Source organism: Enhydra lutris, unplaced genomic scaffold (genome assembly GCF_002288905.1).
Source record: "Enhydra lutris kenyoni isolate GAN:26980312 unplaced genomic scaffold, ASM228890v2 scaffoldscaffold34, whole genome shotgun sequence".
Classification (NCBI taxonomy): domain Eukaryota; kingdom Metazoa; phylum Chordata; class Mammalia; order Carnivora; family Mustelidae; genus Enhydra; species Enhydra lutris.
In genome coordinates, this window is record NW_019154118.1 from 5,396,202 (window position 1) to 5,420,560 (window position 24,359).

At 42.2% G+C, this 24,359-nt stretch overlaps 2 protein-coding genes across 8 annotated transcripts in view; both read left to right on the forward strand.

Annotated features, from left to right (window-relative positions):
* LOC111153754 (PR/SET domain 10) overlaps nt 1-4,714 on the forward strand; it is a 62,506-nt gene extending 57,792 nt beyond the window's left edge. For all 5 annotated transcript variants that reach the window (XM_022512970.1, XM_022512969.1, XM_022512971.1 and 2 more), the window contains 2 exons: nt 1,169-1,272; nt 3,942-4,714. In XM_022512970.1, the coding sequence (XP_022368678.1) occupies nt 1,169-1,272; nt 3,942-4,142 (305 nt within the window). In that variant the 3' untranslated portion in view covers nt 4,143-4,714. The remainder of the gene's footprint in view (nt 1-1,168; nt 1,273-3,941) is intronic.
* Nucleotides 4,715-8,461: 3,747 nt separating this feature from the next.
* The window catches only part of LOC111153711 (nuclear factor related to kappaB binding protein), a 43,254-nt gene continuing 27,356 nt past the window's right edge, over nt 8,462-24,359 (forward strand). For 2 of the 3 annotated variants that reach the window (XM_022512884.1, XM_022512885.1), the window contains exons 1-5: nt 8,462-8,521; nt 9,577-9,660; nt 11,479-11,634; nt 14,127-14,328; nt 24,208-24,335. In XM_022512884.1, the coding sequence (XP_022368592.1) occupies nt 11,500-11,634; nt 14,127-14,328; nt 24,208-24,335 (465 nt within the window). In that variant the 5' untranslated portion in view covers nt 8,462-8,521; nt 9,577-9,660; nt 11,479-11,499. Of the gene's footprint in view, nt 8,522-9,576; nt 9,661-11,466; nt 11,635-14,126; nt 14,329-24,207; nt 24,336-24,359 lie in introns of those variants that run through there. The other variant, XM_022512886.1, reaches the window with a different exon arrangement.

Sequence of the window (24,359 nt, forward strand, 5' to 3'; positions counted from 1 at the left end):
GGGGGGGGGCGCCTGGGTGGCTCAGTGGGTTAAGCCGCTGCCTTCGGCTCAGGTCATGATCTCGGGGTCCTGGGATCGAGTCCCACATCGGGCTCTCTGCTCGGCAGGGAGCCTGCTTCTCTCTCTCTCTCTCTCTCTATCTGCCTGCCTCTCCGTCTACTTGTGATCTCTCTCTGTCAAATAAATAAATAAAATCTTAAAAAAAAAAAAAAGAAAAAATCTTTACCTTGACTAATATGTTACTCTGAGGTACATTTTGCACAGAAGGGCAGGATAAATGCTTTAAATAACCAGTTCATCTCTTTTATTTCCCAGTTTTCAAAATAATGAGTTCTTTCCTAGTATTATCCAAGGTGACCAATGAGGGGTATGTGTGTGTGTGTCCTACTATCATTGTAGTCTCATGAATGTCATCATAGTAAATATATTTCAGGCCGTTGCAGTCGTTACCCTTACTGATGCTCAGATTATCCTGTCGTTGGCCAACGGGAGCATCTTCACATTGGCCCCTGTGTCTCTTCTACATGACCCCTTGTCTCTTACAGCAGCTTGTATGCTGGTATGATCCCAGCTCATCTTGTGACGTAGGCTCATCCTGTAATGTTTCCTACACCAGCTTTGGAATCAGACAGAAGCCAGAAGATCTGGTTCCTTTTAGAAGGAAATATTATATAAAGACCATATATATTATATATATAAAATATTATATAAAGAGCAGCTGGATGGTAGGGTGAGCTTTGTTTTTAATTTGCTTTAATAACACTGGTGGTGAAATAAAAATTCAAGTTAGATTACATTGTGATTAGTAGGCAATAGTGGGTACACTGTCAGTGATTCAAATCCCAAATTGAAGGATAAAAATATTGAGCTAACAGGTAAACCTTTGTAACTTATTCCAAGGTTTAAAAAAAATTATTAAATATTTGTCTTATGGATATTCAGAAGTCACGTTCAGGGGACATGCATTGATTGTGATATTTGCTAACTCTGGGCTAACTTTCTATGATCATTCTTATCAGAGTATGGGTAAGTCATATCATAAGACTAATGGCAAGCAAATCTATGGAAAATGTCTCAAAGAGGGATGTGGTCCCTTGCTAGGTATTTGTTTCTACAACTTGTATTAAAATCTGAAACCACTGAAGTATGGATATTTCCTGTTTTTCAGCGTCAGAGATTCAAATGATGACACTTCCCCCAGGTCAGTTCGTGATTACAGACAGTGGTGTGGCCACTCCGGTCACCACTGGCCAAGTAAAGGCGGTTACGCCGGTAAGTGACCTGCTCCGGAGGACTTTCCTGTCCGTTATACTACACCAGTCTCCACGAACCCCCATTTCCTACTCCTCAGCTCTCCTTACCTGAGTTAGAAGTACCTCCTCTGTACTCCCATAACTCCTTGTGGAGCTATGTTATAACCCTTATTATAGTGTATATTAATCACTGGTTTCCGGTCTGTCTTTTCCCAGCAGACAGTGAATTCCTTGAAAGCTGGGTCTTGGTCTTTACCTCTTTATTCTCAGTGCCTTGCACAGGAGGCTGGTGTATAGCAAATGGTCAATAAATACCTATGCAATTAATGACTATAATGAACCTGCTAGATCCATATGTGTACAGAGTCGTAGTTGATCACCTTTTTTACGTGCTTTGTGGGAAGTATTTATGACTGTTGTTCCTTAGCTGGGTTGGTAGAGAATAGTAGAATGAATCTGTTAGGGAGCTCTTTTAAGCTATTTTAAATAGTCAGCATAGTCCTCCCCCACACACACCGCTCTCCTTGGGGGAAAAACATTGGCACGAATTATCTTGTTCTATTTAGATTAGGCAGGTCAGTGTTGATTGTATCTGCTACCTGTGTTTTTATCTTCACTGGTTTGTGCTGGCCTGCCTCTAAGTAATTAGAAAACAGTATGTAAATTTAAATTAAGAAATATACTCATAAGTGGCTAGGGATATTGGGATGTTCCCAGGGGAAGACTCTTTCCCAAGATGTCTCAAACAGCAGCAGGGTAGTCTGGTGGCCCCAAAACCTGATTTTTTGAGTCACCTGGGGTGGCTTTGCCTCCGGTCATGATCCCATGCTCCTGGGATCAAGTCCCGCATCGGGCTCCTTGCTCAGCAGGGAGCCTGTTTCTCCCTCTGCCTATTGCTGCCCCTGTTGTGCTTGTGCTCTGTCTTTCTGACAAATAAATAAATTAAAAAAACAAAACAAAAAAACCTGATTTTTTTTTCCCCCCAAAGCATACTGAGAGCTTACCCATTTCTTAGCACACAAACTCACATTAACTAGACTTAGGAGAGATGTATAAATCCAGAGGAACACTATTGTCCATGAAAACAATGACTAATGTGAAATGGAAGAGTCTCATAGGCATAATCAGTGAAATTTTTACTCCCTGTGGGACCCATTGACTCTTTACCTTTTTTGGGCCAGGAACTCATTTGAAAACCTGATTATAGCCAAGAATGTTCTCCTCCTCCTGCCATAATACACACACACGCACATACACGCACATTTAATGTACATTTTCCGGGGTTCATAGAATCGCTCAAGCCTACATGTGGACCATCTAGTAGTCCATGGACCCCAGGCTGAGAACCTGGCCTTCTCCTGCTTGAGAAAGACCCACATGGGAAACTAAATCATAATCAGAGATTGGTGAGTGTGGACTCTGAGCTCGTGGGCCTAGATAAATCAAATGGGTATTTGTCTCTGACGTTTTTTTCTGGACAGTGCTTGAAAAGGCCACTGCCTGGGTTTTCCTCCATGACTTCTTTTTTCTTTGCCTATATAGCAGACTGATCACCCTGCCAAGGGACACGTTCTTGCTTTAAAAATGTTAACTTAAGGAAATAGCTCCACGTCTGTGAAGTGTTCATGATCAGAGGAAAAATAATGACAATGCATGTTTTCATAAAACTAAATTGATTCAGGGTAAGGGACTTCGTTCTAAGACCGTGTTCTTCTTATACTTTTTTTTTTTTTTTAATTTAATTTATTTATTTGACAGACAGAGATCACAAGTAGGCAGAGATGCAAGCAGGGAGAGAGGGGGAAGCAGGCTCCCCGCCGAGCAGAGAGCCCGATGTGGGTCTCGATCCCAGGACCCTGGGATCATGACCTGAGCTGTAGGCAGAGGCTTTAATCCACTGAGCCACCCAAGAGCCCCTCTTCTTATACTTTTGAGTGTTAAAATTTCTCTGATTTGATAGTAGCATCTTAAAAATGACTTTTCTTGGCAAAATAAAATTTTGGAATACTTATTATTACTTTTAATTTGCTGGTCTGAGCAAGTCTGAAGTCTAGGAACCACTGATCTTGACTCCCTGTCTTGGGAGCCATTCTGCCTCTTTTTTTTTTTTTTTTTTTTTAAGATTTTATTTATTTATTTGAGTGAGAGAGAGCATGAGAGGGGAGAGGGTCAGAGGGAGAGGCAGACTCCCTGCTGAGCAGGGAGCCCAATGGGGGACTTGAACCTGGGGTTCCAGGATCAGGACTCGAGCTAAAGGCAATTAGTTAACCAACTGAGTCATGCAGGTGCCCTGCCATTCTGCCTCTTTAAGGAAACTTTAAATATCTCTTCTGTGATCTCCTTTGTATTACTCTTAAATCATAATAGACAGCAATCTTTATGAATATCTAAATTCTTAAGAGTGGTACAATAGCCCACGTTTCCTTTGCCACATAGGTCATGATTGTGATGCAAATTTCTGTACCTGGAGCTCTTCACTGTATCATTTGGTAGAACACCTAAGGCGGTCCCTTAAAATACCTTCACAGTCTATTAACCCTGATTCATCCCCTCCAAAGTACTCACATAGGCGCCTATTTTGGTGTTACCTTGTAACATTTCCTTTCATATTCCTTCTTTTTCTCTCCACCCAGAACCTCCCCCACTCCTTCAAGACTTCAGATTTCTAAAGATCTTTTTTTATTCTAGGGTCATTATGTATTATCAGAAAGTCAACCAGAATTGGAGGAAAAGCAAGCTTCTGCTCTCTCCGCCGGAGTCCAGGTTCAGCCAGCTACACACAGTGATTTGGACCCCCAGACCACCAGCCAGCAGCAGTCCACACAGTATATCATTACAACCACCACCAATGGGAATGGGAGCAGTGAAGTGCATATCACTAAACCTTAACGTCTACCCTTGAGCTTGAATCCAGCAGTCACATCATGTCTTTTCTCATCCATAAGTCTGAAAACTTCAAACACTTGGAACTCTTTTTTTAAGATTTATCATTCGCTCAAGAATTTGGAAACCACACACTGGGGCTCCTTTTATCAAGGTCATCTTTACCAAATTGACTCTTTAAACCCTAGTTGCTCCTGCCATGGAATGGAGATCTTTCAGGGGAAAGTGGATTTCAAGGTGGAGAAACTTCGCCTTACTATTGAGTTGGTTTTTTAACACATTGATAGGCCTTACTTTTCCTTTGCGGAAACATTAAGTGGTGTATCACATTTGTACCAAAGGTGGAGAAAGGATGTGCCAAGTCCATGGCTACTGGACTTCTTCATTCCAAGCCATGGCGCTGAAGGAGAGGGGCATTTTATTTGGTCAGAACTGCTTCATCTTCTGAGTTTGCATTTTCAGTAATTTAACAAGGGAAGCCTATTGAATATGAAAATAAAGATGATGAAACAGAGGTTTGACAGTGATGTTCTGAAGGAAAAACCGTCGTCTAGATTTTTCTTATTGCTGATTTAAAACAACCACAACAACAACTTGCCTCTTTGGGAAAACTGTTGTTGGGCTACTATTGGTAGTGCTTTGCACAGGCGCTGGCCTTCAGCCACTGAGGCAAGAACCTCCTGTTCTGGTAGGTCTTACCTTATTACTCCACCACGGTAGACTCCCTGTAGGAGAAAAGGTTTGTTTGATGTCAGCGGAATTTAAACTCCCACATTAAAGCTTTGCCTCCCATTCTCTGGTTGTGGTGTATTAAGAAGGAGGTGTTTGAGATCTCGGTACCAGGAAAAATTACTAAGATAATTACATATCAATAAAGTGAAAAGCACTGAAACCTTGTCCTGTCTTGCAGGATCCATTTACCATTCATTGGTACAGGATTAATTCCTTGTTCTTATCAGGTGTACATCCGACTCTCACATCTTTTAGTGTATTTTAGTACTTCTCATGTTGTCTTAAAATGAACATTCTTTAAGTTTGGTTGGAAAGGTGGCCCTCCTTTTTTTTTTTTTTTTTTAAACTTTGAACTTAGACATATTGTAGCTCACCTGGACCTTTTGGAAAGATGACCAACTTCACACATAGGGGAAAAATAAGAATGTGGGGACCATTTATATGTCAAGGTAATTATAAGGGATATGAAAGAAATCCAATCTTTATGCTTTTTATACTGTCACTTGGGAGGAAAAAAATCTGCCTCAGCGATAGCTTTTCTTAAATGTGTTCTTGTTTGCTGTCTTGTTGGCTATGAATTCAATGGGGGAAAATACTTCCCTCCTTTTTACTGTGCATTCCAATTGTACACATAAAACATTGCAGAAATCAGTATGTATTTTAACAATTTTTTGTGACATACTAACACATTTTTAGAGGAATTAACCTGTGATGGAACTTATCACTCCCGAACAGAAAGATCTAATTTCAATTTCAAATGAAGTTAGCTATTCTGTTTTATTTACATTTCTGGGTAAGAACTGGTTCTATAAACTAAGAAAGTATAGTAGCTTCTTTATGGTAAAGACACCTTTTGGAAAAAGAAACGATTCTGTTGAAATAACTTTACTAATATGTAGATTTTGCACTTTATTTTTGAGACCTCATTTATTTAGTTATCCCTGAAAATCTGGGCACTAAGGGAGCTTGAGAAAGTTACTTGGTAAATGTGTAGAAACTAAGGATGGACTCTATCTTTGGTAACAAAGACGTAATGTTGATGTTTTCCATAGAAAATATTGACCCTGAGTCACAAAACAGAGACTCTGGGTTCTAGAGTCCTGCAGTATAATAACTGTAAATATCCCAGTGTCCAGTCTAGAAAGACTTGTAGGCGAAGAGTATTAGACTTTGCTAGAGGTCCAGTTTAATTTTTATACCTTAAATCTGGCCCTATTGGGTCCTTTTTAATTTGAACGAGCAAGGTACTTCCCCTTCCCTCAGGAATAACTTATTGATTACAAGAGAAAACTATCACTGAACGGAATGTTCATTTTATGCCAGTTATTTCAAGTTGTAAAATACACAGAAGAAAATAGTTTGGAAGGACTCTGCTTCTTTCTCATCTAAGTTTTTTCTTTTTCTCTTTTTGTACTTATGTGGAATAAACAAAGGATCTAAAACCAATTTGTATATTATCAACCAGAGATGCAGGCGGCCATCAAGCCAAACAACACTTCTCTAAAATCAGGTTTCTGCACGTCCATTCCAAGTTAATAGATTTTTTTCAAAGGGACTTGGATTTGAAGAGGTGGTGGATTATAAGCCATCTGAAGACCAATACGGGAAAAAAAAAAAAGTATGTAGCCAATGTTTATATTGTGGCCTCTCTTAGGACATATTGGCACTCTAAACTTCAATCAGTGTAGTGTGAAAATTTTGGAGTAGGTTACATACAGATTTTACATTTTTATTGTTTGATTTGTGCTCACATAAACAGACATTTCATCATGTAAAATTCCTATTATTCTGTAAAAACCTATTGCTTTGATCTTCTTGAATTGTTTTCTGATTTGGAATTATCCTTTCAAAAAACTCTCAAGATATCTAGGGCTAAAAAGCACTTCATGAGATGCTAAAGTTGACCCACAGGTTGAAAAATATTGACCCTGTCCTGTTATTTAAATGTGAACATTTAATGTACATTCAGTGAGTTATAGTGTTAATAGTCTTGTGCTACAGCAGGTGTAAAAATAAATATTTTTTTTAAATAAACATCTTCCTTGTTTGTATGTGTGAAGCTACAAGAACTACTGGGATTGTTAATTAAAAAAAAGATTTTTATTAATATTAGAGAGATAGAGAACGTGCCTGAGTGAACTGGGAGGGGGAAGGGGCAGCTGGCTCCAGTTTGAGCCAGGAGGCATAGTGCGGCTCTATCTCAGAGCCCTGAGATCTGACCTGACCCGAAATCCAGAGTTATCTCTTAACTAATTTTGTTCATTACAATTTATAATGTTTTGACTCTTCGGTTGACGCTGGTCTGGTCAGAGACACAATGTAAGGGAACTCAGGGATGACAACTATGGAATGGTGTTCCCCTGTCCTTCTAGTTGGTGTTTTCTAATTGAAGAACCTCCCAATGGTCTAATAGGCAGGAACTAAGGGCTGGTGGGCACTGTTTTCCAACAAGAGAGGAACCTTAGTTTGACCTATCAGCTTCCCCAACACATTTCCATCCAATCGAGGGACCGGAGGACGGTCTCTGCAGGACCTGGTGGGAGAAGCTGTGGATTAAGTAGTCTGAAGCTGTTCTAAATAAGACCCAGTGAATAAGAAAGAGACCTAGATTCTTTTTTTTTTTTTCCTCAAAGATTTTATTTATTTATTTAAGAGAGAGATTGAGAGAGAGCACGAGAGGAGGGAGGGTCAGAGGGAGCATCAGACTACGAGGAGCAGGGAGTCCCATGCCGGACTTAATCCCAGGACTCAGAGACGCGACCTGAGCGGAAGACAGATGCTTAACCGACTGAGACACCCAGGGTGCCCGGGGCCTAGATTCTTAACAGAGGAATGTTATCGAGTTTAATTTTAAATGTATTTCTTCAACGTGTTTATACTTTCTTTCCGAAGGTCAGGGGCCCAGGGACAGGAGGAAGATACCGGGATACGCAAGGGCACAGGCTCCTGTGTTTTCCTTCCTCCCTGAAACTCAAGAAACTGCAGTTTCCTTAGCTGTAAAATGGGAATAGTGCAGAAAAGCAGACAGCTGTAGTACAAAGATAGGGGCTAGAAAGTGCTTAGCATCGTGCCTGGTACAGAGTATACTCTCTGCAAACGCTGGCGAATAAAATTGCATTCACCATTCATGGGCCTCAGTTCGCGACCAGGTAAAGACTACCGACACTGTTCTTTCTGAAAAAGCTTCCACGGCAGGTGAGACCTTGGGCCGCGTGAAAATTGCAACCCAGGGGCGCCTGGGTGGCTCAGTGGGTTAAGCCGCTGCCTTCGGCTCAGGTCATGATCTCAGTGTCCTGGGATCGAGCCCCGCGTCGGGCTCTCTGCTCAGCGGGGAGCCTGCTTCCTCCTCTCTCTCTGCCTGCCTCTCTGCCTGCTTGTGATCTCTCTCTGTCAAATAAATAAATAAAATCTTAAAAAAAAAAAAAAAAAGAAAAGAAAATTGCAACCCAAACCCAGTAGCGCGGGCTCGCACCGCCCCAGGCCCCGCCCCGCGAGGCCCCGCCCCCGGCACCCTCCAGGTCCCGCCCCGCGCACCCCCGCCCCTTCCGCCGCCGAGCCCGGAGCGTGCACGCACCGAGACGCCTTGCGGGAGCGAGCGCGTCCGGGAGCCCGCGGGCCGAGAAGCGCTGCGGGTTGGGAGACCCGCGACTCAGGTGAGGGCGGGCCCAGGACGGCGAAAGGGTTAAAAGCGTAGTGGCGGAGCGGAGGGAGGGAGCGGCTGGGTCTCCGAGGGTCGCTGCTCCTGTGGGCCTGGGGCAGGGGAGCGGGCGGGCTGGGAGCCAGGCTGCCGGGTGGGTGGGGGTTAGGGTTAGGCACGGTGTGGGGGAGGGGCCGTGGGCGCAGAGGTGCAGCTTAGAGGGGCGGTACCCGGGCCTTGGGCAGGGCGGGGTTGGCTGGGGAGGGGTTTAGTTGCAGGGGCGGCGGATTTGGAGCGGGCGTTTGCTCCGGAAGCAGCCCAGGGTTTAGCTTTTGCGTTGGGGAGGGTCCAAGAGGCAAGGCTAGCCCAGGTGCAGAGTAAGGGCCATCGGGAGACACCCTCCCGGTCCGGTACAGAGGTTCGACGCCGCAAGACTCAGAAATCCTTGGCTTCCGGGGTTTCAGTCCTCTGGCAGCTCCCTGCTTTTTGTGTTTTGAGATCCTGTTCAGAATATTAGCAGGGCAAAGGTTGCCACTCGAATAGATTAAATTTAGCTACACATCCATCATAGTTGAAGAAACTTGTGATCAAGTTGTGAAACAGGGGTGATCCTCCTAAGAGTCAGAACACTGGCTTTGCAGTTACTGCCCTATGTCAATTCTATGAAGAGTGTCTTGCTCTAAGCATCAGGTTGCTTCTGCCAATTTTTCTATTTTAAAGTTTTGTTAAACTCGTGCGCCATGTGCTTTCTCACCTGCTTCAGTTACTTAGGCACCAGCAACGTTCAGGATGTTGTCATTCCCCATGTACTGAAAGGTGATGGAGCACAATTGTTTGGAGACCGTCTGGTTTGTCCAACACTAATCTTCCTGCAGTATCTGTACATACATCTGAAATCTCTAAAAGATGACTTGAGATAATTTGTGGGAAGATGCTTATTTTAGTAGTGGTATTACAGCTCTACTTTTTATCATTTAAGAGTTTTGGGATCAGAAGTCGTTACATTACTGTGTTTCTGTGACTGCATTAAGTCGTATAAACTGTCATCCATCTGGAGATTATTTATTGTAGGATTCCAAGATTGGAAATAACTGTACAGAGGACCTGGTACAACTCCCCTTTGTCTTACAGATAAGGAAATTGACACCTGGCAAGGTGAGAATTTTGCCTAAAGTCACTGAGAGTAGGCTAGAAGTTTGGCATTTTGACTGTTAAGTCTGTTTTGTTTTGTTTTGTTTTGTTTTGTTTTTCTTTCCATTTTATTGTGCTTCTTAGTCCATTTGGTAGGAATAGGAGATAGAATTGATTTAGCAAATGTTTGTAGAGTGATTGAGATCATACTCCTTGTGGTCCTGTTAGTTTAGTTCAGTCCTATGGCCTCAGCTTTACAGCTGATTCAGGCCATTAGCCTAATGAGATGCTTTCTGAAGATTTTTTTTCTTTTTTAAGGACTTATTTATTTGAGAGAGCGTAAGTGGGAGGAGCAGTGGGAGAGGGAGAATCTCAAGTGGATTCCCCGCTGAGCATGGAGCCCGATACAGAGCTCGATCTCATGACCCTGAGATTACAGCCTGAGCAAAACCAAGAAGAGTTGGACCCTTAACCGACTGTGCCCCCCAGACACCCTTCTGATGATGTGTTGATTTGTACATTTACAAAGAAGACCAGCAGTGTTCATTTATTACAGGAAGGAAAAAAATAGCATTATATTTACATGGTTACAAATACCAGATGGACCCTTAGTTGACAGATTAGCTACTAAGTTTACTGGTGGTGTGGTCAAATGCTTGGAGACTCCCAAGTTGTTTTGTTTTTGTTTTTTTTAAGATTTTATTTATTTGTCTCTGAGACAGAGAGCGAGTGAGGGCAGGCCGAGGGAGAAGCAGGCTCCCTCCTGAGCAAGGAGCCTGCTGAGGGACTCATCCCAGGAGCCTGGGATCATGACCTGAGCCAAAGGCAGACGCTTAGACAGCCACCCAGGCGTCCCGAGACCCCAGAGTTTATGTGGACTGAAGTCATATTAACATGCTCCCCTTTCAGAATTGCAATTGACATTTTATATAGGAGGTGTAGTGTTAAGAATGTGTGTTTGTAGTCAGGCAGACCTGAGTTTCATTCGTTCATTACTGCTGAGATTGGGCAAATTATTTATCTACTTTGATCCTCAGTTTTAGTATCTGTAGAATAGATCCGATGACCCTGTGTTGCACAGTTTTAGGAATTAAATGAGATTCACGAAAGGCCAGGCACTTAAGAGGCCCTCATTAAATAATTTATTGTTAGTGTCTGAGCTTTCCTAGTCTATATGGTTGATTTTTTTCTTCATAAAGGCATAACAAAGAATTACTAAAAAAACAAAGCAATAATTGTTAAATAAATTTTTAATTATTATCTTTTGAAGATTTTTATCTATTTATTTGAGAGAGGGAGAGAGAGCGAGCATGAGCAAGGGGAGGGATAGAGGGAGAAGGAGAAGTGAGCAGAGAGCCTGATGCCGGGCCTAGATCTCAGGACCCGGGGATCATGCCTTGAGCCAAAGGAAGATGCATAACCGACCGAGCCACCTAGGCACTCCAAGAAATTATCTTATGGTAGAGAGATTATTGGCCTGAAAAGTTTTAAGTTATGAACTCTGATCTGTTTATCAGTTATCTGTTTAATCTCTAAGTCTCACTTTGCTCAAGTGTAAAATGAAGGTAATAAGAAATTCTGCAGATTTGGGAGTTACTGTAAAAGCATTCTGAGCAGCAGGAGACCTGCTAGAAAAGGTTTGAAGATTGAGATGAGAATGCAGTGGTAGAAGAGAGAAGAGGTGTGTAGCTGTAGTTAAGGTAGGAGGATAAAATATTAAAACTGGACTTGAGTTTGACTATTTTCTGGGCCAGAATATTTTTTGAAGGAGTGTTAGTATCAACCAGACCCCTGGGATTCCTACCTTTCTATCTGGAGGTATGACTGCATATATTTGTGTAGATTTTCTTTGGAACATAAACAATGGATTCCTTGGACCATATGCTGACGGATCCCTTGGAACTGGGTCCATGTGGAGATGGCCATGGCACTCGTATTATGGAAGACTGCCTCCTGGGGGGCACCAGGGTTAGTCTGCCCGAGGACCTTTTGGAGGACGTAAGTAGTAGCAACACCACCATCTTCTTTCTGTCACCTTGCCCGTAACCACTATTCTAAACCTTTTCCACACACTGAAGGTTTTCAGTCTTTTGTGTACCCTTTGGTTTCATTTTCTACCATGCAGCCAGAGTGATATCTCTCACTTTTTTAGTGTAAAGTCTTTAATAATGTGTTCAGAGAAGAAAGTATAAGCTGTATACCGAAGCCCTATTTTTAACCAGATAATTCTGAGCAGTTAACAAGAAATTAGATATTTTAAGGACAGAATTATGGATGTGTTTACATTGAATTTGTTACCCACATTGCGGATCGTGAAACAAAATCCAAGCATACTGTATCTGTCCATCAAGCGGGTAACCTCTAGTCAGTTAGTAGTACATGTCCTGGGATGGGATATCCGTGTGCTTTTGGCCCCTTTCACAGGCAGGCTATGTAATCGTCATCATCATTAAGGTGGCTCCCACTTACTAAGTGCTTATGTGTAAGGCATTGTGTATGCCAAAAAGTGTATTTATTTATCTCCTTTCTTTTGCCATTATCACATATACAGACAGGTGTAGGGTGTCATCTCAAGCATTCATTTGTACATCATTCAGTTGTAGGAGATAATTGCATTTAGTCCTCTACGGTTCAGATTTTTTCTTTCCTAAGATGTCAAACATTATAGATAAAATAATGCCACCATTTATTCTCTCTGCCACCTGAAGTAACAACTACTGAAGTGACATATATATCCTTCCCATCCATGTTTTCTTTGCACACTCTTTCAGATAAATCTCTTTCTGTTACTCATTTAGTCAGCAGACACTTTATTACATACCTACATGGGCAGAACTGAGACACAGGAATAAAGTGGTGTGCAAAAATAGACTTGCGGGGGGACAGTTTGGACCCCAAGGTGCTCTCGGTACATGCATGCAAGAGATGCCTAGTAGGTGGTTAGAATTCTGGGTTGTCTCCTGCTTCAGCCCTTTGGTGACTCTCTATTGTCCTTAGGATAAAGTCACAAGTACTTAACATGTTTTTAGGTCCCTTGCTCCTCTTCTGTCTGCTGCTCCCTCCCTCTGCGTCCTTGAGCTAGCTACGCATTGCCTCAACTCTCTTCATTATTTAAAAAAGTGGACTGTATCATATAGAAGAAGAGTATATAAAATCCATATAAATAAAACACTGATAAAACAACCATGTAGCTACGAGAAGTAGAACATTTGCCAATGCCATTCAGGCCCCCACAGGTGATTGAGGTCCTTTCTTTTATATTAACTATTCTTCTGTTTTTATGGTTTTGCTCTGGATTTTTAAATTTTTGTTTATTTATCTTTAATCTCTATGCCCAGCGTGAAGCTTGAACTCATGATCAACATGCTCTACCGACTGAGCCAGCTGGGCGCCCCTGCTCTGTTGGATTTTTAACTCTCCTGCTTCAGCACTTTTTTTTCTTTTTCTTCTTTTTTTATCCTTTAACTATCTTAAATGTCACTTTTTCTGGTAGGTATTCTCTGACACCTTGGGTCTGGGACACGGGCTTCTCCTGTATGCTTCTGTGCACATCAGCTTTTCTTTTTTTTTTTTTTAAAGATTTTTTTTTTAATTTATTTATCAGAGAGAGAGAGGGAGAGCGAGCGAGCACAGGCAGACAGAATGGCAGGCAGAGGCAGAGGGGGAAGCAGGCTTCCTGCAGAGCAAGGAGCCCGATGCGGGACTCGATCCCAGGACGCTGGGATCATGACCTGAGCCGAAGGCAGCTGCTTAACCAACTGAGCCACCCAGGCGTCCCCACATCAGCTTTTCTTAAGTTACATTGTAATTGCTTGTCTCCCCCCACCCACCCGAAACAAGCCGCCTAGCTTAGTACTCAGCGCATAGAAGGTATACAGTATATAACTGAGCTGAGATTGAACTCCGTCCTGTTGCTTGTCACTCTTTGTAGGTGACTCAACTGCTCTTCCTCTCCTCCCATGTTAACTTTTTCCTGCCCCTCATCTTAAGCTGAATTCAGGTAGAAACTGAGATCGTCTTTCCTTTGGGTTATTATTTACTGTTGGGTATAAGATAATGGTTTAAATGTTGTTGTTAATCTCTAATATTTGAGAATTGAATAAAGATCGATGACTTTTTTTGTTGTTGTTAAGATTTTATTTATTGTTAGAGAGTGCGTACACACAAGCAGGGGGAGCGGCAGGCAGAAGGAGAAGTAGGCTTCCCACTGAGCAGGGAACCCAATGCAGGACTCGATCCCACTGAGCCCAAGGCAGGTGCTTAACTAACTGAGCCACCCAGGCATCCCAGTAACATTTTGGTTTAAACAAACTTAAAAACTTGGGTATAGTGATGGTTGCACAACAGTGTAAATGTATCTAATATCACTGTACACTTAAAAATGGATAAAATGGTAAATTTTATGTTATGTATATTTTACCACTCATGGAAAAACTTAAAAGTTTTTGTTTCTCTCTTGTTTACTTGTCTGCTTTTCCTCATTGTCCTAGCCTGAGATATTCTTTGATGTAGTCAGCCTCTCAACATGGCAAGAAGTACTGAGTGACTCTCAACGTGAACACCTCCAGCAGTTTCTGCCTCGCTTTCCTGAAGACAGTTTTGAGCAGCAAAATCAGCTCATCCTAGCCCTATTCAGTGGGGAGAACTTCCGCTTTGGGAACCCTCTGCACATTGCCCAGAAGCTTTTCCGAGGTATGTAGGTTGGCATTCTTTTTTTTTTTTTTTTTTAAGATTTTATTTATTTATTTGACAGAGATTACAAGTAGGCAGAAAGGCAGGCAGAGAGAGGAAGGGAAGCAAGCTCCTTGCCGAGCAGAGAGCTAGATGCAGGGCTCGATCCCAGGACCCCGAGATCATGACCTGAGCCAAAGGCAGAGGCTTTAACCCACTGAGCCACGCAGGCGCCCCGGCATTCTTTTTTTTTGAGAGGAGTGAAAGAGAAGGAACACGTTCACTTATGTGAGTACTACTTTCTTCATTTATTGTATTTATTTTCATGTACTGATACTGACTCAGAGCCCAATTGTGTGCAACACTTTGCGTAGGCAATTCTTTTTTTAATAAAAATTTTTAATTTATACAGGAAATATATCAATCATAAATGATTTGTTGTAAAATGAACTTGACTGTGTAACCACCACCTGGATCAAGAAATAAAACATTACTGGTGTCTTATAGGCACCTTTTTTGAGTAGTCTTTAAAAAAATTTCTAAACAGTGTATCATTTGCTTTTTCCTGCATATAGATGTGTGTATGTGTATTTGTGTGTCACACATGCATACACTTTTTCTGCAGAAAATGTGATACTTTACTGTCAGGCACTTCAGCATGCATGTATCTCTTAACAAGCATGTGCTGCCATGTAATCACAGTCCTGTTCTCACACCCAAGAAAATTTATACTGCACAAATACCATAGAATATCTCATATTCAGAAGTTGTCAGTGGTTTCCTAAATCTCCTTTATGGTGGCCTTTTTTATTGTTTTCCTTTTAAGTTCAGATCTATTCAAGTTTATGCATTGTGTTTGGATTTCATGTCTCTTGGCTTCCTGAACCTAAGGCCCTCTGGCTTTTTTTGTCTTTCAAAAAACAATGATTTCTTTTTTTTAAGTGTGACTGATATGCAATATTATATTTTTTTCAGGTGTACCTTTTGATTCGCTGTATATATATATTTTTTAAGATTTTATTTATTTATTTGACAGACAGATCACAAGTAGGCAGAGAGGCAGTAAGAGAGAGAGGAAGGGAAGCAGGCTCCCCGCTGAGTGGAGAGCCTGATGTGGGGCTTGATCCCAGGACCCCGGGACCATGACCTGAGCCAAAGGCAGAGGCTTCAACCCACTGAGCCACCCAAGCGCCCCAGTTCTCTGTATATTCTGAAGTGATCCCCATGATACATCTAGCTACCACCTGTCTCATACAAGTTGTTACATATTATTAACTATTTTCTGTATGCTGTACATTGTATCCTTTTGTCTTATTTATAACTGGATGTTTGTAGCTTTTAATCCCCTTCTCCTATTTTGCTTATACCAACCCCCCACCCCCCAAACACAAGGCAGTCATCACATTGTTCTCTGTATCTGCTGAGTCTGTTTGTTTTTTTGGTTATTCATTTGTTTTTCAGATTTTATATACAAATAAAAGTATGATACTTGTTTTTCTCTGACTTAGTTCAGTAAGCACAATACCCTCTGGGTCCATCCATGTTGTTCATGTGACAAGATTTCATTCTTTTTTTAGGCTGAATAGTAGTCTATTGTATCTATCTGTGAACTCTTTATCCATATGGTCATCTTCATCCATTCATCTATGGATGAATGTGTTACATCGCTTCCATGGTTTGACTCGTGCGAATAATACCACGGTGAACATAGGGATGCATATACACTTTTTGAATTAGTGTTTTCAGTTTCTTCAGATAAATACCCAGAAGTGGAATTGCCGAATGGTAGTTCTGTTTTTAATTTTTTAAGGAACTTTATACTGTTTTCCATAGTGGCTGCTCATTCCCACCAGCAGTGCCCAAGGGTTCCATTTTCTCCACATCCTTGTCACTTGTCATTTCTTGTCTTTTTGATAATAACCATTCTCACAGGTATAAGGTGATATCTTGTGGTTTTGATTTGCAGTTCCCTGGTGATGAGTGATGTTGAGCATCTTTTCATGTGCCTGTTGGCCATCTGGATGTCTTCTTTGGAGGAACGTTTGTTCACATCCTCTGCTCATTTTTAATTGGATTGTTTGTTTTTTTGATGTTATATTGGAGTTCTTTATATAATTTAAATATTAATTCCTTACTGGATATGTCATTTGCAGATATGTTCTCCCATTCAGTAGGTTGCCTTTTTGTTTTGTTGATGGTTTTCCTTGCTTTCCTTTGTTTTCTAATTTGATGTAATTCCGTTTGGTTTTGTTTGTTGGTTTCTATTTTGTTTTTGTTTTTTGCTTTTGTTGCCCTTGCTTGCGGAGAGAGATCCAAAACAATTCTCTAAGACTGGTTCCCAAGAGTTTACTGCCTGTGTTTTTTTCTAGAAGCTTAGGATTTTCAGCCTTACATTTAAGGTTTTTTTTTCGTTTTTTGTTTTGTTTTGTTTTGTTTTGTTTTTTTAGGATTTTACTTATTTGAGAGAGCACAAGCAGTGGGGAGAGGCAGAGGGAGAGGGAAAGACACTCCCTGCTGAGTGGGGAGCCAAAGGCGGGGCTCTAGCTTAGGACTCCAAGATCATGATCTGAGCCAGAGGCAGACGCTTAACCAACTGAGCTTCGCAGGTGCCCCTTACATTTAAGTTTTTAATCCATTTTGAATTTATTGTGTGGTATAAGAAAGCAGTCTAGTTTTATTCTTTTGCATGTAGCTGTCCAGCCTTGCCAGCACCATTTATTGAAGAAACTCTTTCCCCTATTGTATATTCTGTCTCCTTTGCTGTAAATTAATTGATTATATAACCGTAGGTTTATTTCTGGACTCTATTCTATTCCCTTGATTTGTGTGTCTCTTTGTGCCAGTACCATCATGTTCTGATTATTGTAGCTTTGTAGTATAGTTTGAAATAAAGGAGCATGATCTCTCCAGCTTTGTCTTTCTTTCTCAAGATTGCCTTGGCTATTTGGGGCCTTTTGTGGTTCCGTACAAAACACACTGATATTTTTGAAGAGTCCAGGACACTTGAATTCTAAAATGTCTGCTTTCTGGGGAATTGTCTTGTTTCCTTATCATTGGATTTGGCTTAAACATTTTACCAAGAATACTAGGTGGGAAGTGTTACTTCTTTCCCACCATCATCTCAGGAGGCATATGAGGTCAGTTTTTCTGATGTTGGTAATGATGCATTTGATTACTTGGTTAAGTGGTGTCTGCCAGACATACTGATTGTAACAGTACCTTTTTTCCTTCATAATTCAGAGGGAAAATGTAGGATGATACTTTTTTCCCAAAAGCCTTTGTTTTACTCAGTGGTTTAACGCCCATTAATGATCCTTGCCCTGAGTCAGTTATTACATTGGGGATTGCAGAATGGTTTGGGGCCACTATTAAGCCACGGTTTTCTCTCTCTCCCAGGGAGAGCAGCAGAAGAGGCCTCTTCTCCCCTTTCTGGGGTGACTTAACTTTGGCAGGAGGCCCTAAAAGTACAGCGCATCTCCCTAAGTTTTGGAAAATTGGACACAATCACTATAAAAGCCTGGACAGGACAGGCTTATCATTGCAGAACTTTTATTATCTCTGCTTGTTTCAAACTAGCTTTCCTTTCTTCAGTGAGCTACTGGTTTACCAGCTGCGTAGCTGGCAAAGGTGTATTTCTCTGTAGCAGGGGCCTCAGGTAGGAGTAAACCATCTCTTCCGATAGAGCCTGCCTGCTTTTGGTGGGGTTGTGACAGGGACCTTGTGAAACGTATGCCTGGGCTGCTGTGCTGGCATGTTTCCCCCCACAGCAGTGTGCTGGTGTGGTGAGGATGCAAACAAGGAATGTCAAGACAGGAATTCCTGTGCGTTTCATTCTGAGCACAGTCATATTTTGTCCTAATGTTGCTGCAGACAGGTGCATGACTGTGCTTACTTGTAGTTTTTCACCTTGCTTAGCTTTCCTGATTCTGTTTTAAGTGTTCACCTTCTCCTTAATTTCCACATGCTTAGCAAACTCTTGCTTCCTGCTTCATAAAGCATCTTCTGTTATAAACCCCCCACTTCCTACTTCCAACGTATACCCCCGCTCCCTGTTTTCGTTTCCATTCTGACATTCTTTACTTGTCTCTGAGGAGGGAGTTTTGTCTTCTGTTTGAGATTAACCTCTACTCTTAATCCTTTCATTTTTTACCTCCTCTGGGACCTACATTTTCTTCTCTTCATTGTTTAACAAGCTGAATTGCCCCCTTCAGATCAGAGATGCACGTAGGAGAACACGTCCAAATAAAAAGAGCCTCTGCTGATTCCCACATGGCAAAACATCTTAAATCTGACTGGCAAACTGCTCCCTCAGGAATGAATACTTATTATATGAACACCCAGCCATTTCCACATCCGAGCCTAAGATCCACTCAGAGCCACAACCACGTGCCTCGAAGATTACCACACAGGTCCAGACCCCGGGGCCATGAAGCCTGGTGCCCTATTCATCCGTCAGGGTATCTGGAGGCCTGTGTGCTCTTGCACACAGAGAGTTTCTGACATTCTTGTCTCTGAGGAGAAAGGAGTTTTGTCTTCTGTTTGAGATTAACCTCTGCTCTTCATCCTTTCATCTTTTACCTCCTCTGGGACCTCTTTTCCCATAGTTAACCATCCCTTCTGTACTGTGTATTCACTCTATTTCTCTGTTCGTTCCACTGGCTCTTCTTCAGCCTACAGATGTGTTCAGGAGTCTCACACTAAAAAAAAGTCCTTCACCATCTGTTCCCTCATTTGTCCTCTATCACTTGCCTTTTTATCTCCAAGCTGGTTGAAAGACATCCATAGCTGTTCATTTCAGTCATTCTGCCCCTGTTCCCTTGTGGCTCTTCCGTTGTTACCTCACAGACAGTGCTCTCACTAATGCCACCAGTGACCTTTTTTTTCCTTCAACTTTTTTACTTTTAGATTTCAAAGCTACAGAAAGGTCACAAGACTTTATAACGACACCCATATACAGTTGACCCTTGAACACTGCGGGGCTGAGGGGCGCCTGCTTCCCACTCAGTCACAGGTCCATGTATAACTTTTGACTCCCCCAAAGCTTACCTCATAGCCTGGTATTGACTGGAAGTCTTACAACAGTCAATTAACATGTAATTTACATATTGTATTTATATGTGATCCATACTGTATTTTACAACACATATTTAAGTTAGAGAAAAGAAAATGCTAATAAGAAAATCCTAAGGAAAATGTATTTACAGTAAGTACTATAAAAAAATCCACATAGAATTTGACCCACACGGTTTTAAACTCATGATGTTCAAGGGTCAGCTCTACTCTTCACCAGATCCACCAACTATTAACATCTTGCCACATTGGCTCTCATCATTATTGTAGATTATTACTGTCGTTTTTTTGCTGAACCATTTGAGAGTATTGCAGATATTGCAACCCTACATTTTTCAGCATTAATCTCTGAAGAATAAGAACATTTTCTTACATAACCACAAATGATCAGATTCAGAGATACTGCAAGTACAGAATTTTTCTGTGTTTAAATTCTGTATGTACATGTAAAATGTAACATAGATGATGGGCGCCTGGGTGGCTCAGTGGGTTGAGCTGCTGCCTTCGGCTCAGGTCATGATCTCAGGGTCCTGGGATCAAGTCCCGCATCGGGCTCTCTGCTCAGCAGGGAGCCTGCTTCCCTCTCTCTCTCTCTGCCTGCCTCTCTGCCTACTTGTGATCTCTGTCTGTCAAATAAATAAATAAAATCTTAAAAAAAAAATTAAAAAAAAATGTAACATAGATGAGCCATTACCTAGTTATATCACATCTCACCAGTGAGCATTTTCCCTGCTCCATGTCTCTTTAGTGAGCATGTAATTTCCAAACCAGCAGATGCTTTTTATTTTATTTTTTATTTTTTTAAAAGATGTATTTATTTGAGAGAGTGGGAGTGTAAGAGCACACGTCGTGGGGCAGGAAAGAGGGAGAGGGAGAATCTCAAGCAGATTTCCTACTGCGTGTGGAGCTTGTCGCAGGGCTCACTCCCACGACCTTGAGATCATGATTAGAGCTGAAATCCAGAGGTAGACGCTTAACTGACTGAGCCACCCGGACACCACCAGCAGATGCTTAGTTCTCTACTTGCTCTGTGCACAGCATCACAGTCTTTTTTTTTTTTTTTCATTTTATTATTACTATTTTAGCAAGCTCTACACCCAAAATGGGGCTTGAACTCATGACCCCGAGATGAAGAGTCTCCTGCTCTACCAACTGAGTCAGCCGGGTGCCCCTTTAGAGCCCAGCATCTGCTGTCGTGGACACTTTCTTCATCTTGAGACTTTCCTCCCTTTTGCATCAGTGACTCTTCCCTGGCCTGGATCTCCTCCTGGTTTCTTTTTTTTTTTAAAGATTTTTTTTTTTTTTTTAAGATTTTATTTATTTGACAGGGATCACAAGTAGGCAGAGAGGCAGAGAGAGAGAGAGAGGAAGGGAAGCAGGCTCCCCGCTGAGCAGAGAGCCCCACATGGGGCTCGATCCCATGACCCTGGGATCATGACCCAAACCAAAGGCAGAGGCTTTAACCCACTGAGCCACCCCGGTGCCCCTCCTCCTGGTTTCTGACACCCTATCCCCCCATACCCCACTTTCTCTCCTAACCCTGTTCTACTCACTGGTCCCGTCTGTGTTACTGCTGTTGAGCTACCATTCTTTTTTTTTAAAAGATTTTATTTATTTATTTGACAGATAGAGATCACAAGCAGGCAGAGAGGCAGGCAGAGAGAGAGGAGGAAGCAGGCTTCCTGCTGAGCAGAGAGCCCGATGCGGGGCTCGATCCCAGGACCCTGGGACCATGACCTGAGCTGAAGGCAGAGGCTTTAACCCACTGAGCCACCCAGGTGCCCCGAGCTACCATTCTTACCTCTGTACTTGACTGCTTTCATTCACTGTCTCTCCACTGCCGACTGCCGGGCAGCTTTAGCAGCCACCTCCACACAGCTGCTACAGCAAGCTCCTTAAAACCTCCCTTCTCAGAATATTTAGCAGTTGCCTTCACTTGAAATAAAATTCAGTGTCTGCAGGGCTCTATGTGACCTGGCCCCTGCCCACTTATCCCAACTTCATCTGGTACTTCGCTCTCCTTTCCTCACTGTTAACTAGCCCACCGCCAGCCAATAGAAATGTTACATGAACCGGGGCACCTAGTGGCTCAGCTGGTTAAGTGACTCTTGATTTTAGCTCAGGGTTGTGAGATCGAGCCTGGCATTGACTCCCTGCTCAGTGGGAAGGCTGCGTCACTCCCTTTCCCTCTGCTCTTCCCCCTGCCTTGCTCTCCTTCTCTCAAATAAATAAATCTTAAAAAAAAAAAAAAAACATGAACTATGTGTGTTCAAGTTAAAATTTTCTAGTAGCTGCGTTAAGAATCATAAAGGCAGTTAATTTTAATGAGACATTTTGATCTATTATAATTATTATTAATTTCTTTCCATTTCTTTAAAAAGATTTTATTTATTTATATGATAGGGAGAGAGACAGCGAGAGAGGGAACACAAGCAAGGGGAGTGGAAGAGAGAAAAGCAGGCCTCCTGCTGAGCAGGGAGCCCGATATGGGGCTCGATCCCAGAACCTGGGATCATGACCTGAGCCAAAGGCAGATGCCCAACCACTGAGCCACCCAGGTGCCCCAATATTTTCCTTAATACATATAAAATATTTTTTTAACAGAGGTATGGCATTTAATGGCTTTCAAAAAGTGGGGGAAACTAAAGACTGAAGGAACATAACTTCAAAGAAGTACTGAGGCAGAAAAGATACTCAGTTTTTATATATCAAACAGCTTCAGTAGCATTCAACTCTTGGCTCATTTCTTGAAGGTCACATCCTGTTTCCCTGAAGCAGGCAGCATAGCATGGTGGGTAAGACCTTGGACTGTGGAGCTGGATTATCTGGGTTCACACCTGCTTTCCCCTTTTATTAGGTGTGTGACCTTGGACAAGTTATTTAAATTCTCTATCCCTCAGTTTCTTCATCTGTAAAATGAGGATTTAGTAGTGCCTTTTATGGGGTGGTTATGAAGATTAAATGAGTTAATAGACGCAGGGTCCTTATATAATGGCAGTTGTCGGGGGCTGTTCTTTTTTTTTTTTTTTTTTTTAAGATTTTATTTATTATTTATTTGACAGAGATCACAAGTAGGCAGAGAGGCAGGCAGAGAGGAAGGGAAGCAGGCTCCCTGCTGAGCAGAGAGCCCGACTTGGGGGCTCGATCCCAGGAACCCAGGATCATGACCTGAGCCAAAGGCAGAGGCTTTAACCCACTGAGCCACCCAGGCACCCCAGTCAGGGGCTGTTCTAAGTAAACATTTGCTATTATTAGTTACATTGGATGGTATTAGGGTGGTTGGGGCAAAAAAGAGAAACACTGTGTACTTTAACTTCTCATTTTTACGTTCTGAGATTAGTTTTTCAATCTTTCCCTCTCAGTTTTCATCATGGTCTATCAGCTCAAATCCATTATGTCCAAAATAGACCTCTCCTCGACCTTTTTATCTCAGATGATGATATCAGTTTTTCATGTCCACTAATCAGGGTACCATGCTTATTTGACCTCTGTGTGGCCCCCCATCCAGCTCCAGGACTGAACTATCAGCTGGTTTAATCCTTCTCCCTCAGGAATGTATCTCAAGTCTCTACTTCTGTTCATGTAACCACTATTTTACTTACTAGTCAGCTAATAGGTGCCAGACATTCTTTGAGGTTCTGGAAATATGGTAATGATCTTACATTCTCATAGGGAAGAACATGATAATAAACAAGAAAATACTTATGGGCATTAAGTACTTTTAAGAATGAGGAGGGTAATGGGACTAGAATAATGGGAAGGAGCTCTTTTAGACATAGTAGATGGCGAAGGTTTCTCTGATGGGATGGTATCAAGACAGGGACTTAATGAGGGTAGGATGACCAAGCTGTGAAAACACAGGGTGTTAGTAGGAAGCCTTGCATGTAGAGGGAACTTTAAGTACAAAGGTCTTGAGAAAATAGGGTATGTAGCCTATTCAGGAAACAGTGTGGAGGCCAGTCGGGCTGAGATAGAGGGAGCAAAGAGATGGAAGATGAGGCCAGAGGGAGCCCAGGACACATGAAGGGCCTTCCAGGCTATCTTTCAGACCTGGGCTTTTATTCTGAGTGTGGAGGGAAGCTGCCATCCTCTCTTACCTAGACCTCCTGCAGGTGTTTTCTTTCTTCTCTCTTGCTCCCCACCATGTCCTTCTGCTTTAAACCCTTCAAATTATTCCCATTGCACTTAGGATAAAATACAGCTCCACCTGTGCCCTATGGGTTTCTGTGTGGTTGGATCTCTGCCTGCCTTCCCAGGGCATCGCCCGCTACCTCGGCTGCAGACCACTCTGAGTTAGTCATACAGACATTTTCTCCAGCTTTGGGATGTGCAGAGTCCTTGCTCGCTTCAGATCTGCCTTTGCATGGGCTGTTCCTTCTGCCTTTCCCCCATTTTTACTATTATTTGCTTTTAAATTCCCATTGATTTTCCTCCCAATTTTTTGTTTTGAAAATTTTTAAACATACGGAAAAGTTGGCAAATAGTATAACAAACATCTGTGTAACTTATTAATATTTATCAGTTGTTAACATTTTGCCATAGTTGCTTTAATTAGGCTTCATTTTGTGTTTTGTTCCTTAGAGATCTCTTTCCCGAATATACCCCTCCTCACTCTCGGTAGTTGCTTCAAATTAATTCCCCAGAGTACTTAAAAAGAGTATCTATCTGTTTAACTGCTTATTTTCTGCCTCCCATGGACTGTAGGCCCCACATACGCAACAGTCATCTTTTCCTCTCCTGTCCTGTCTTCCGGTATCTAGCACTTTTTAAGCACGTGTTAGATATTTGTTGACCCATATTCACACACAGTTGTGCCTCTGTTCTTCTCAGACGGACACTTCAACCCGGAGGTGGTCAAGTACCGGCAGCTGTGCTTCAAGTCCCAGTACAAGCGCTACCTGACGTGCCAGCAGCAGTACTTCCACAGGCTGCTCAAGCAGATCCTGGCCTCCCGGAGCGTAAGTAGTGCCGGCCCCTGCGTG